Source organism: Selaginella moellendorffii, unplaced genomic scaffold, assembly GCF_000143415.4.
Source record: "Selaginella moellendorffii unplaced genomic scaffold, v1.0 SELMOscaffold_72, whole genome shotgun sequence".
Lineage (NCBI taxonomy): Eukaryota > Viridiplantae > Streptophyta > Lycopodiopsida > Selaginellales > Selaginellaceae > Selaginella > Selaginella moellendorffii.
The window spans coordinates 188,044-201,822 of NW_003314333.1; the positions used below are offsets into that span (position 1 = coordinate 188,044).

The 13,779-nt window shown below is 48.1% G+C and overlaps 1 protein-coding gene across 1 annotated transcript; it reads right to left on the bottom strand.

The window, feature by feature from the left end:
- Positions 1 to 6,088: 6,088 nt before the first annotated feature.
- Positions 6,089 to 13,658, bottom strand: LOC9639812 (protein PHYLLO, chloroplastic). Its single transcript, XM_002986167.2, has 34 exons — positions 13,470 to 13,658; positions 13,202 to 13,399; positions 12,920 to 13,134; positions 12,748 to 12,865; positions 12,581 to 12,688; positions 12,376 to 12,519; positions 12,253 to 12,327; positions 12,125 to 12,193; positions 11,944 to 12,062; positions 11,833 to 11,890; positions 11,665 to 11,775; positions 11,523 to 11,607; positions 11,316 to 11,470; positions 11,175 to 11,261; positions 11,022 to 11,126; positions 10,790 to 10,984; positions 10,590 to 10,688; positions 9,976 to 10,542; positions 9,694 to 9,930; positions 9,354 to 9,641; positions 9,223 to 9,290; positions 8,982 to 9,140; positions 8,804 to 8,929; positions 8,647 to 8,757; positions 8,487 to 8,589; positions 8,284 to 8,442; positions 8,000 to 8,218; positions 7,788 to 7,955; positions 7,592 to 7,735; positions 7,137 to 7,538; positions 6,805 to 7,095; positions 6,596 to 6,753; positions 6,431 to 6,544; positions 6,089 to 6,373 (listed from the first exon to the last, which is right to left on the bottom strand). Exons 1-34 carry the CDS (start codon positions 13,608 to 13,610, stop codon positions 6,136 to 6,138), a joined length of 5,634 nt encoding a protein of 1,877 aa, XP_002986213.2. The 5' UTR covers positions 13,611 to 13,658; the 3' UTR covers positions 6,089 to 6,135.
- Positions 13,659 to 13,779: the final 121 nt, after the last annotated feature.

The following is a 13,779-nucleotide window of genomic DNA, read 5'->3' on the forward strand; positions in this document are numbered from 1 at the left end:
AAACTGATTGAGCAATGAGACGAGAAGTGCTTGGAAGCGTACTACCACATCCACGCTATGCAGTCAAGGCAGAAGGCATGGCATGATCGTGCGATGCACAGTCATCAACGGGATCCTATCTGTGTTGGTGACTGGGTATATCACTACCAGGGTAAGATCAAACCTATTGGTCATAAGTTTGTGCCCAAGTGGAAAGGTCCGTATGTTGTGCGTGAGGTTAACCTCAACAGCAATGTACGACTTGAGGAACCAAACGATCCTGATGCTCAACATAGCACCAACATCAACAAGCTGACCAAGCTGCGACGTAACCCTCCACTCTTACTGCCCGAGACAGATGGTCAGGTAAGTCTGGGAGAGCCTCTACCAGCGATAGATGAAGAGTCCGAGTCAGAAAAGGAGCGAGAGGAGGAAGAAGCTGAAGTAGAAGCCTGGCGTACGGAAGTACACTGGGAGAAATCGAGCGATGAAGACACTGGCGAAATGGAAGTTAAGATGAAACTACGGGATACATACGGAAAACCGGAAAAGGAGTTCGATTGGCATTGGATCATGAGGACACCGCTGCACAAGTATGCACAACATCAAGTCAACATCAATCAGGAGATCACGGAGTATGCGATCAGAGGATTCCACGTGGAGCAAAGGATGTTGTGTTTTGAAGGAAGAGAAACACCAGTGACCGAAGCAAAAATTCGAAAGGCATTTGACATTCCTCAAGTAGGAGGAGAAGTCGATTCTACACGAGAAATTCCAACTGACACCAAGTGGTTGGAACCGTATTTACGGACGAAGGATCTGGGGGGTACAACCCATTTGTCCTATGGCAAGAAGGCGTTGGCACCTGGCTTCCAAAGACGGATAGTCACACTGGCACATGCGTTGGATTATGAGGATGGACTACAAGGAGTTAGACTGGAAGTGATGTGGATCTTTCACCACTTCCACAACGAATATCCTATTGATTGGGTGAGCATACTTTTAAAGCAGATGGTTAATGCAGTGTAGCGGGTGCAAGAAGCGAGAGATATCGGGGGACGCATCCCGATCCAATCACAGCTACTCTACATTATTATTACAACGGAGCCCAAATTAAGACGATTAATTTCACTGCACGGTGGCCAAGATATTAAGTCCCAATTATTTTTCTGTGGGCAACCAAAGTGGGACCTCAACCGTTGGCATGGTCAGGATGAATCGTCGTTTATGGGAGGAAAAGCCAAAAGAAGTTCCGACGGAGGAAAACACGATTAGGGTTTCTAAGTCGGAGCCAACGGTTGCATTTTTGACAGTGTTCACCATCAGAGAAAACACAACCAGGATGACGGCAATCGCAAGTTCTTCTCTCCTACCGCTCAAGGCGAAGAAGGCAAGGTGCGAGGGGAAGAACACCGACAGTGCCTGGTTCAACGACCGCAAACTGGGAGGTAACTTCAAATTGCTTAGAGAAGGGTTGATCGGACCATCTCCGGAGGAAGAGCGGTTTTACTCGCAGATGATGATGGCGATGGATCCAAGCAGGGGAACCATCTGATCCTGTTGAATAACAAGTTCTTCAGCAAGGTGTTCGAGTTCCCCAATGAGGTGTATGAGATGGAGGAGCCGCTGTCGAAGATCTACAACGAGTATAGGCCATACCTGAAGTAGGGGACGACCTGGGAGGAACATCTCGCAAGGAGAATGAAGACCAGGGGGCTGCAGCTATCCGAGTTCTGTGCCGAGGTGGTAGCAGTACTTCGCCCTCTTAGCGTGATCATGGGTTGCAGGAACAACCCGAAGAGCGTCCCCGTCAACGTGCTGTGGGCGTTCATCGCAGCGGATCGGAATTGGTTCATGAACTGGGCTATGATTTTTCAGGGGTCGTTTTTCCAAGTAGTCAAGACGGCGAGGAAGTTGATGATGAAGAACAATGGTGGCGACACCATCCTCTACCCATTTCTGGCTCACATGTCTACATTCCTTGATCTGAGGGTTGGGGACTACTACAAGTTTCGGCCCTACAGAATGCTGACCGACATCCCGGATCATCGGACAACTATGGCGTTCCTCAAGCGTGTGGAGACGGAGGAGGATGGCCTGTTCCGACTTTTAAAGCTGGGGGAACCCACAGACCGAGTGGTCACGGGGATTGAAGAGGAAGAGACGGACACAGGTGAAGAAGATGGACCAGCCGCAGGATCAGGATGGGGTGGACTGTACATCGACACCTTGTCCAAGGAGGGAGTTCAGCTCTACTTCGACGAGACGGCCCGAACACATCCGGTTCCGCGACTGGATACCCCACCACAGATCATCCAGATCATTATGACACGTAAGCAGCAGCATGGTAACCCATCCACGCCAACTCCAAGAACGGTGTTGATGGACTGGGATTGCCCACGTCAGCAAGTAAATCAAGAAAGGCAACTTGCACAAGAAGTTTGCAGGGCGAGGACAGGAAAAGCACCAGTGGAGCCAAGGGCCAAGAAAGCGGGAGGCTGAGGAGTAGGTGGTTCAGCAGCAGTGCAACTGCCCGCTACACCCCGAGGAGCTCACATCGAGGTAATACCTGTCCACCCCGCTTCTGCAAACTCCCCAACTCCCCTATGGAGTTCTGCACCACCTTTCGAGATACCGGTAGTCAGAGCCATGGAGGTGACGGATACGGAGCAAGAGCACCACCAGGGAGGACGGGAGGAGGAAGTTCCAGCGGACCCGTGGGGTGGGTTTGCTCAAGAACCGGAACCGGAGCCTGCCCAAGTATTGCTCCATCCAACCGACCCAAACGCCGAAGAGGAGATGGGACGACATCAGGTGTTGGAGCGTGTACCACCGGCACCACTGCCGGAGAACGGACAGCAGGAGGCTGTACCCAACGTGCGACCCATGGAGGTGGAGCGCTTGTCAAGTCGGCAGGATGAGACACGCAAGCGAGCACGTTCCCCACCCCACAACGGCAAGGGTGAACACCACAAACACCGCGGTGATGGAGAAGAGGAACCACGCCAAGAAGCTCGACCTTCTCGTCGCCAACCGTACAAGGACACGGCGCAGATCTTACTGACGCTGGCCCACGAAGAGGAGATCGGCCAGAAGTTGGAAGGAAGACTCCGTACGATGGAGGAGAAAGTGTCCCAGTTCGAGGGGCATCTGATTGGAGTACAGAAGTTCATCGAAGAACACCACGAACAGCTCCTCACAGCCATCACCAATCTGTCGGAGCGCGAGCGTGAGGAGTTGCGCCAACTCTGAGAGACCAATGCACGGTATGAGCAGTTTTTCAGCAACATGCTGCGCCCTCCTGTTCGCACCAAGGGACACTGAGAGGGGGAATTCACCTGGTACAAGCTCACTTCTGTCAGGTCTATCAAGTTCCTTTCTGCTCGAACCTAAGAGAAATAAAGAAAACTATTTACATGAGAAAATTGCTTCACATAAAAATGAAAAAAAAAGTACAAAAGGAAGGCACATCGATCAAGCAGTCGACACACTCCGAGGACGGAGTGTCGTTTAAGTCTGGGAGCGTGATAAAGGAAAAAGTCGGACAGAAGGAATATTCTGCAGCACAAGTTCAAACATCAAAATGCCGCTAAGTCCCAAACAGTTGGACTCAAGGTCCAACTGCCCAAGTTCCAACCCAACGACTCCAACTTCAGTTTCTCAGCGATCTCGGTTCAACACTCTACAGCAGCAACTCTACAATAGACTCGAACACCGGACGGGTACAAATGACCTGGAAGCGGTTACCAGGAGTGGTTGCTAGATGATGACATCCGTATTGCAGACACAAACCCAAAAGGACCATGGCGATAAGCACGGACACGTTGCCAAGGACTTAGTTGTGAGAGTGAGAATTTTATCCCATCTCTACTCTGCACAAAGGAAAGCTCTGTGAAACTTTTCTTTATCAACTGCTTGTGAGATTTGACTTCCTACTCTGTGTTCCGGGATCAACACCGAGATGCATTTAGTTTTCACTCAGTTTTACTTTCTGTTGTACTAATGCATTCACTTGTTTTGGGTTTTTGTTAATTCTGTGGCCTATGCCATCCTTACCCACCTTCATTTTTGTTGACGGCCAAGTTCTTAGTGTGGATCAAGGAGTTGTACGACCGGCCAATCGTGTAGCCTCTCTTTCTATTCTTGTCAGACTTGTAATCCAACTGGCGACCAAATACTCAACTGAGCCAACCATTTCGCAATTTCACCATTCCAACCCCTTTTCCCCTTTCCCCTTTGTTTCCTTCTTTTCTTTGTAACACTTGTTTTTCCATGTTAACACCCCAATTTGCTCTTTTCTAGTTTTGAGCATATTGAAATTGGACTCTATGGTTTTATAAAGAATAAATAAGTAAATCTTTGTTGACAAAATGTATCTATACATTAATAAAGTCACTCGACCCAAACATATCCATTCGAGAGACAAGATTTACACTAGAGGCAAAGCCTATAGTAGACCTTTTGAAGACAAAGGGGCACCCTTACTAACCAATGACTTGATCTAGAAATATACTCCTATTAATAAACTCACTCTTTTCCAATTTTGAGTATATCAAAACTGGATTTTATGATTTTATAGAGAATAAATAAGTAAATCTTGGTTGACAAAATGTACCTATACATTAGCAAGGTCACTCGACTTAGACATATCTATTCGAGAAACAAGATCTACACTAGAGGTAGGGCCCATAGTAGACATTTTAAAGACAAAGGTGTTCCTGATCAATCTTTCTTTTGTTCCCTCTTTTTGTTAGTGTGTGTAGTGCATGTGGTTTTCACCCTTTCTCCTATGGTAATTTACCATAGGATAACCATAAAGTGGAACCTAAACCCTCTATATGCCATGTGTTACATATTATATACCATATATCATGTGTTCAAAGGACAGTGGAGTGGAACTCGAGTTTCAAGGCTTTGGGCCACTGAATGAAGGAATGGAGCTAAACTCCTAAACTTGTAGCTAAAAAGCGAAAGAACTAGAGCATGGAGTGACTTTTGAACATTTAGCCCAAGGAGCGAAGGAATAGAATCATGAAGTGACTTAGAACAATTTTAGAGTATCTAGCATTCCAATGCTAAGACCAACATGCAAAATGGAGCTAACCAGAGTTTAGCATTATTTCAGCATATCGATGGCCTAACGCGAGAATGTAAGTACTCCACTGCTAACATGGTGTAAAACTTGGGCTTAAACCCAAGCCGAACGCAGAACAAAGATAAACACACAAGTGGGAACTAGATTATATCTCAAGTTGGTCAGCCATACCCACTATCCCTACTACTATACATTTGGAACCCCCCACAGACCCTTAAAAACAAGGATTTAATCTCCCTAGACTATGCTATGCCTCCTCATATTTTATTTATAATAATACTATATTATTCTTATAAAGACAATGAAAAGATTATAATTATTTTTTAAGTTAAATACTATATCATTATTAAGTATATAAAAAATAACCTGTAATTACTCAATGTTGCCATCCATACCAGATTTGAAGTGATCATTTCCAATAAAAATATTCCTAAGTGTATAGCCCAAACTAATGTATAGACCAAACTTCTCAGTATACAGCATATAAAACAAAACCAAATATAGTTTAACATAATTTTAATATACTGGTGGCCTAACACGAAGCTATAAGTATTCGAACAACTAATATAGTATGAAATTTAGGATTAAACTTAAACTGAATGTAGAACAAGGATATACAAGGTGGTACAAAATAATACAATATCATTCTATTTTATTTTAGAGAAAGGAAACTTGCCAACCATACGTATGTGAAGTTATAATAACCAAATGTGTACCCACTTGGTTCTTTGTGTATACACTAGATAATACTCATTGAAATGCATCCCAACACCAAGATTAATATGTAAAACAGAGCCAAACATAGTTTGGCATTATTTCAGCACTTAATACAAAAATATAAATACTCCACTAGTTAATATGGTACAGAAATTAGCCAAATCAAATGCAAAACAAATGTACTAAACCCCAAATAATACCCTATCAACCAGACCATTTGAAATGTCATTAACCTTTAGTTTCAATTGGGTGACTTATCCTAACTTTTTCTACATAAGTATGAAAAGAAGACTATCATAATGAAAGTTCTTGCAACTTCTTCGGCATAAATAGCATTGCAATACTCAATTCAATCCAACTCCAAGCATAAAACTGTGTAGAGCTTGAACAAGCAGCAATGGGCTTTCAATGGGTACACAATGGCCACTACCATCAATTCGAACTACTTTCAAAGCGCTCCCCTTATCAAACGTTTTGAAGGCATACACCATCTCGCTGGCAATGCTCACGAACTTTTCGTCTGCCTTGCCCACCACCACCAGTAATGGTATGCTTGCTGTGTGCAATTGCTCCCATAGGCAGCTAAAGGAAAGAAAGAAAACAGGTGAGCAAACATAACACAAAGCACAACAAACTCACGGTTGACGTCCAACACTTAGTTGCGATAATGCCCCAGCTAAGGCCACTTCATTTCCCTTATGCATCGCAAGTCTACTTGCTATCAAGTTTTTAAAGTCGGGATGACGCCTTAGGCTGCACAGTGACGAAGCCCGTGAGAGAAAAAGTATGAGTTCTCGTTCTCACCTCTTCCACAGAGGCCGTTTGTACCAATTGACAACGAAATTATCCAGTCCACCTAGGCGCAACGAAAGGGCCAAACTATCATCTTGCGTGGCTCGAATGATCCTGGCTTGCTTGTCTCGTAACCCGGGGCTACCAGATACGATTACAGCTGCTCTGATCTGACATAACAATCATAGAAACAGTGAGATACATATACAAGCTGTGACCACCTTTTGATGTTTGTGCAGAGCCATATATAGAGCTATTCTGGCTCCCATTGAATATCCAGCCAAGACAATTTCACTGCCTTCACTTAGCTGCTCCAGAAGCTCGGATAGCGCCGCTGATAAAACGTCTAACCCCCATTCCGCCTCCAAATTCCCTGTTACTGAGGAAGCCCTCCCGTGTCCAGGAAGATCCACAGCAAGGCACCGAAACGAGGACGCGAGCGAATGCATTACAGGCAACCAGTCTTCGGCACTTCCAAGGAAACCATGCAGGAATACCACAGTTTGCTTTTCCTGTATTCAAAGTTAGAAAGGCTCCGCGGCGAGAAACCCACCTGGAGCATACTGGCCACCTCCACAACGCGGAACGTGAAGCAATAACCTCCAAGGGCAACTGTTGACGTGAAGCTTCTGGCACGAGGCTTGGGTGGGTTGAACTGCAACAGTGTTGAAGCCACGGCGTTCACAGCGCCTGCGGAAACTATTCCCTTGTTTACAATCGAAGAGAAACTTCTCCCGACCGCGTCGCGTTCGATCCAGGCATATGTTCCAAGGCCGTGTGCCACTGACGGCAGCGGACTTTGGCCATCAACGAAGGCTGCAAACTGTGCGTAAGCTGCGAGAGAAAGAGAGCTCTCGAAGCAAGCGCTGATGACCGGCCTTATATTGTGGTTCAGCGATAGCCGACATAGCATATAAGCATTCTCAAAGCCTCCCAACCGTCCCGGTTTGATCACCTGCAAACGAACCCCAAATCGTGAGGGATACCACGAGATAAGAGAACACTCACCGCAGCAACTATATTGCCCAAAGGTGCGCTTTCCAGTACTTTTTCAAAGCATGAGGGGTTCAAATCGATCGTTTCGTCCAAGGCAACACGTACTTGAGTCTGTTTCAAGAATGCTGGCAAGCTGGCATGGTTGTTCACCGGTTCCTGTGTCAACCGCAGTTGAAAGAGAGCCAAATCAGCAACGACTGCTAATCACCTCCAGGTACTGGATGTCACACTCTCGCACAGCCTCCGCAAACTGCACAGCTTGCGACAGTGTCCAGCGCCTGTTTGCATCAACTCGGAGATGAATGCTGCGGCCAACTCTTTGTCTAACCGCAACCACGACAGCAGCATCTTGTGTGGGGAGCGCCCGCCTCGCAACCTGCCCAAGAATCAGTTGACAGGAAGTGACAGCAGAGTACGTACTTTCATCTTTAAAGTGGTAAATCCCTCGTGAACAAGCTGTTCGGCGACGGAAGCTACATCATCTGGGGTTCCTTCCGACATGTCAATCAGTCCACAAATAGATACGTCACTTGGACGGCCGTTGCAAACGCTCAAGAGACTGCAATTGTGAGATGCTGCCAAAGCTTCAAGCGCCGCCATCTCCAGACCACATCGAACACTTGGAAAAATTGTCTCGGCCTGAAAGTCAAGGAGAGACACGTAACCGGTATTTATTCTACAACAGCACGACAATATCTCGTTACCTGTGGACCCAAGTTTGTGCGCAGCCACTGAGAGAAGCTTCCGTCGAGAAGAGCCACATTTTCGGGAAGCTCGACCCCTGTTAGCTTCCCACACAATATGGAAAGCTGCATCTCCACATCCAAAAGATCCTCCTCGTGGACACCAGGCAGGGGTGCAACCTAGCTTATAACACATTAAGCGTATCTCTATGTAGTTTGCTTACCTCGCCATATCCCGAGAAACCATTGTTAAGGACGAGTCGGAGGAGAAAGCCTTGCCTGTAGAACTCTGCAGCTCCGGTGGTGAGACGGGAGGTCAGGGGAAAACTGCGGACAGCTCGGCCATGACAGAGCGCACAAGATGGAAAAAGAGACGACACTTACCTGTATGGGGAAGTCTCTACTGCGACTATGATTTTCTTGTCAGCAGATACATGCCTTGAAAGAACTGGTAAAACCCGGTCCAAGTGACAATGAATTGCTTGTTGCAAAAACCTGCAAGCTTATTATTCGTGATACAGCCAGAGCGATGGATTCTTACCTGTGGAAGTTGGCATTCTTCTGTATGTTGCTTGCTACTTCGATCACCCAGCTTGAAGTGCTTGTACGTGAATCTTGTAAAGCCCTCACAAGCTCCGCCTTGGACTGAACAAGTATGTGGTTTATCCTGAGCACAGAAACACAACAATGGTGCAAGGTCTTCTCAGAAAGACTGGTACCTGTGCGCATGACAGAGCTTATCCAGGTGAACGTCGTGCTCACTAGAGATGAGGTTGCGGAAGGTGACCGCTGGCATGAGGCCAGCTGCAGGCAGCAGACTGAAAATACCTCCACCACGGTTGTTTACCACAACCAGAGTCACTGGAGGCTGTGCTTCCCTGGATCACAAGACACTGTCAGTCAGGAGTGTGCCACTTTCTTCCTGCCAAGCAATGCATCAACTTTCAGCTTGATCTTTACCTCCCCGTCAAGAACATCAATCCATTGGTGTCGTGTAGAAAGGAAAGATCGCCTATTAGCAGAGTGACCTGTGCAGCACATCATCAAGAAGAATAAATGCACATACAAAGAGTAAAACACGCTTTGAGTACCCTCTTGTTGCTACCGGCTGCAAAGCCCACTGCCGTGCTTATAACGCCATCAATTCCACTTGCTCCCCTGTTTGCACCAATGCTTACCATCGCCGGCAGGTTCTGGTCGCCCAGGAGAGATTGCTGGTCCGTGAGACCATCCGCATACATGTCCACGTCACGAATCGGCATACTGTTGCCGAGGAACACTGCCGACTCGGTAGTAATGCTGGACGAGACAATTCGGGCGATACATGGTTCCGTTAGAGTCGCTTCCGCTTGGAGTTGGAAAAGAATCTCGCGCCGGACCTTTGCATTTCAGACAGATATTTAGAAGTTCGTCGAAAGAAGGTTCAATTACCGTATCAGACAGGACGTGCAGCCACATGCCATACGAATGACATCGCTCGGGAAACTCCGGCTCCGTCAGCTCTTTCATAACAAATCGCGCGAATTCGCCAGCCGACGACTTTATTCTGTGGGTCAACCTGTGGCCAGGATCATGACGGTAGGGATGCTCCTCCACCAGAATATAAGCACGTGGAGAGCACTCCTGTAGAAACTGCGACAGACGTTTGCTAGTGATCCGGCTGCCAATCTGCCAAAACTTCAGCAAGAAATGAAACCGGGAATTGCTTCTTACCTGCAGGATGATGTCGGGTGCCACGGATGGATGCAGGCTCGGGTTAAGCAAGACATGATCCAGGTTGTGGATTATCTTGACGTCCATGTCCTCCTCTTTCGAAGCCAATCTGAGGCCTGAAAGGACGTCAGGAACGAGCGGCCACCTGAGATGTTTGGCAAGCTTGAAAACTGCCCACGTTGTTTGTGACTGGTTAAGCCCGCCAGCCACAATCACCCCGCGGCTGGCACTGGCAATCAGGCTTGACACCTCCTTCATCTGGCTGCTTGTATACAAAGTGGCAGTGCCATCCAACAGACTGCTTGTGCTGCTGGGGATGTATGTTGTGAAAGGAGAAGCGCTTGCCATCCACTGACTAAGGCCCTCCAGGCACTCCAGATCCCACTCCGTACGTACAGCTTCCAAGGGCTCTCTGAATGGACAGTTGACGTGGACTGGGCCGTACGGGTCCGTGGTTGCACGGAATATGGCCGTGTCTAAAGTCGTGAGAACCATCCTTGCTGGAACTTCATCGGTTGCTGGAGGAAGATCAAAATCAAACCGAACAAAACTTCCAAAGTGTTTGACCTGCGTATCATTGATTCTTAAGCAGGGAACGCAAAAACAAGCCTTACTTGGTTGATGCTCTGATTTGCTCCCACATCTCTCAGTTCGTGTGGACGGTCAGCGGACAGTATCAGCAGTGGAACACAGTCTTGACTGGCTTCAACCACCTGCAGTCACAAGCGTCACTAATGACTCTATCCAAGGCGCTGCTTTGAAACACACACGAGAACAGTACAAACTTAACCCAAGGAGTGTTTGCTCAACACACAGCTGGGAGGAGGTTGGACATTGCTGTCCCAGAGGTGATGACGACGGCTGCAGGCCTCCTCGCACCTCGACCATATCCAAGTGCGTAGAATCCTAACGACCTCTCGTCGACACATGATATACAGGTTACTCGCGGATTTGCAGCCGCAGCTTCTGCAAGTGGGGATGATCGCGAGCCTGGAGCAACACAGAAGTACTGAAGGCCAAATTAGATGCAGCAAACAACAACTCACTGTCACGCCCAGCCTGCAGCACTCGTCGACTAGGAGCCGGGCCCAGACCATGTTGATGTTTGCCGCATCTTTGAGTTGCTTGCTCGGTTGGAGCAGCGCTTCAAACTGAGCAGCGTCAGAAGCATTTCGTTTTTACATATCAAAGGAACCTACCTGGCTTGTTTTCAGCTCTAGCTCATGCCATTCAGACGAAGAATTGGATCCTTCTACAATGCCGACACCAGCGTAGAGGAACATATCCTGTCAGCGGAATGCCAAAGGTATCATTGGCGCTTCAAAGAGAAGGGTAGCAACCTTTCGCTCACTGTCATTGTAGGCAGCATTCATTCCGCAACCAGCTTTTCCTTTAAGCTTTCTGACCAATGCCGACCTTATGCCCACGGCAAATTCAGCACCCTGACCACCAAACCACCCCACTGGTCCTGCATACATGCCTCTGTCGAACTTCTCTGCGACAGCACAAACGGACTACTTTTAGCTTCGAAATGATCAGCTTGTTACCCGTGCATGCTATAACATCTTTGGCAGCACCCGAAGGATGGCCACAGACTGCAGGTGTAGGATGCAACGCGGCTAGTAGATCGTACTGCAAAGCAAACGTCGAGCTCTCAGACAAGCAAGCAAACACCAGCTGACAGCATACTTCGTCACGTTTGTTGTTGAGCACGCCAAGAAATCGCGTGCATAGATGTTGGATCCTTGGCTGCTTGATTATTCCTTTTACAAATGCCAACTTGACGTCGTTGCAAACGCTCTGCACATGTAATAACGTTAGTATAAAGCGCCTATATTCGTGTAAACAGGCTCGTACCAGCATAGCAGATTGCACAGCCTCTTGCACGATTTGGAACTCTATGTGGTCTTTGCAGCTGCCACTAAAACGTTTCAGACATACTAAATGGTTGTCTTTAAGGGTATCGACCTTTGGAGAAGTTCAAGTCCTATCTGGTTGTCCTCCACGCTTGTTTCCCCACGGGGCCGAGTTGCAGCCACCGCTTCACTCGTAACAGACAAGCCATGTCTTGCAAAAAGCTGTTCGGGCTGTTGATTGACAATGGTAAGCACGATTCTTTTCTGTTTGTATACTAATGCCAACCGCTCACCGTGTTTCCAATGAATGCACTCCCATCTGGTAGTTGCAAACAAAACTGGTATGCTGAAGGATTTTGGTCCTGCAATTCTTTCACCGCGCGGCTCAGTTAAGTCACACAGCCAACAAAACCAAACTGACCTGCAAGGACGCCAGGAGAGTGAGTGGAGGAACTTCTCCGTCGATTTCTAGCCTCGTTTGACGTGCCATTACGACCTGAAGGCATCGAAGATAATTTCACCACGATGTATTGGATCGACTTACCTTTTTCATTGTTTCACTCTTTGTTTCGAGCTCTCGAAGGACAGTATTGACTTTTGCGTGCCAACAGCGCTCGTCGGGCTTGTGTGTTTTCACGACATTACTGAGGTGGAGTTTGTTCAGAGAAGCGCTGACCTGCACAGAGACCTGCGGAAAACACGAGGTTAAAACGTCTGAAACACTTTCTTTTGCGGTGGGTTTGGCTTACACTGCTTAATGCCGTCAGCAGCGTTTCTGCGGCCTTTTCGTATGCAACGTCCCCCCAGGAGAGATTTGCTGCAAGCAGAGAGTAGTTTCCAGTTTCGCACAGTTCGATCTTGGCAGCCAGCAAAACAATCAGATGCCATGCCCCGCTGCAAGGCTCTCCTCAAGTACCTGAGGTATGAAAAAGTAGAAGGTGCCGAAAGCTTGCCACTCCTCCGAGGCTTCAACTTCGGGGTTGAAGCGAATGGCACCATATGCGCGAATGAGAGGCGAGTCCTCGGAGAGGAATCTGACGAAAGAAAACGCGTCATTCTATGGAAGTGGTGGATGGAGTGACTGGTACCTGTTGATTGAATTCCAGTGTTTTTTAGAGAAGGGCTCGTCTCCCCGGAAGCTTGCAGCGGATCCAACGCCGGCCACAGTCACTTGGATGCTGCTGCCACCTGCGTGGGGTGGTGTGTTGCTCCTGGGCGAGAAATACATCCGAGGTAGCAAAAGGCTGCACTCGGGTTGACATTGCAGCCAATGCAACGCCTTGACGTTGGGAGGAAGCGGAACCTGTTTGTGAGATGGGCGACACTCTACTCTCGGCAGGGAGACGATGGAATAGACCAAAAAACCATACCTGGACCCGGAGAATGCCTTGGCCGAGGACTGGAGGACGAAGCTGGCACACAAAAGATTTGAGCGCCGTCAAGGCATCGTCCAAAGAGAGAACGAAAGGTAGCGTATGAGTTTCACATGTTCCCACGTAGTGGTGAGATTCTTGGTGGCCGGGCTGCTGTCCGAGGCCTTGAGCAATGCCGCCGGGTGGTGCTTTGGTCTTCTTGCACAAGCAAGCCAAAACAAGCAAACGAGACATTCCAGACATGAAAGAGCATTCTTCTTCTTACCGCTTGTGCGCAAACTGGACGACGAGCAGCGGAGATATCCACCTGGACCAACCTGCCAGCAATAGTCGGCGAATGTGATGGTGATGATGGTGGCCACCGCATTTGGCCCGCCGCCGCCACCGCCGTTAAGGTGGCCGCCATAGCGCGGGTCCTCTTATCCTATCCTCTTCTTCGTCAATAACTAAGAGGGACTAGGTTCGCAGGAGTCGAACTCGTCACCTAGGGCATTTTCCTAGGACAAAATATCTGAGCCGCCACGGACGAAGCTGAGCCGTTGATGGAGCATCTGAGCCATCGGGACCGCACGTTC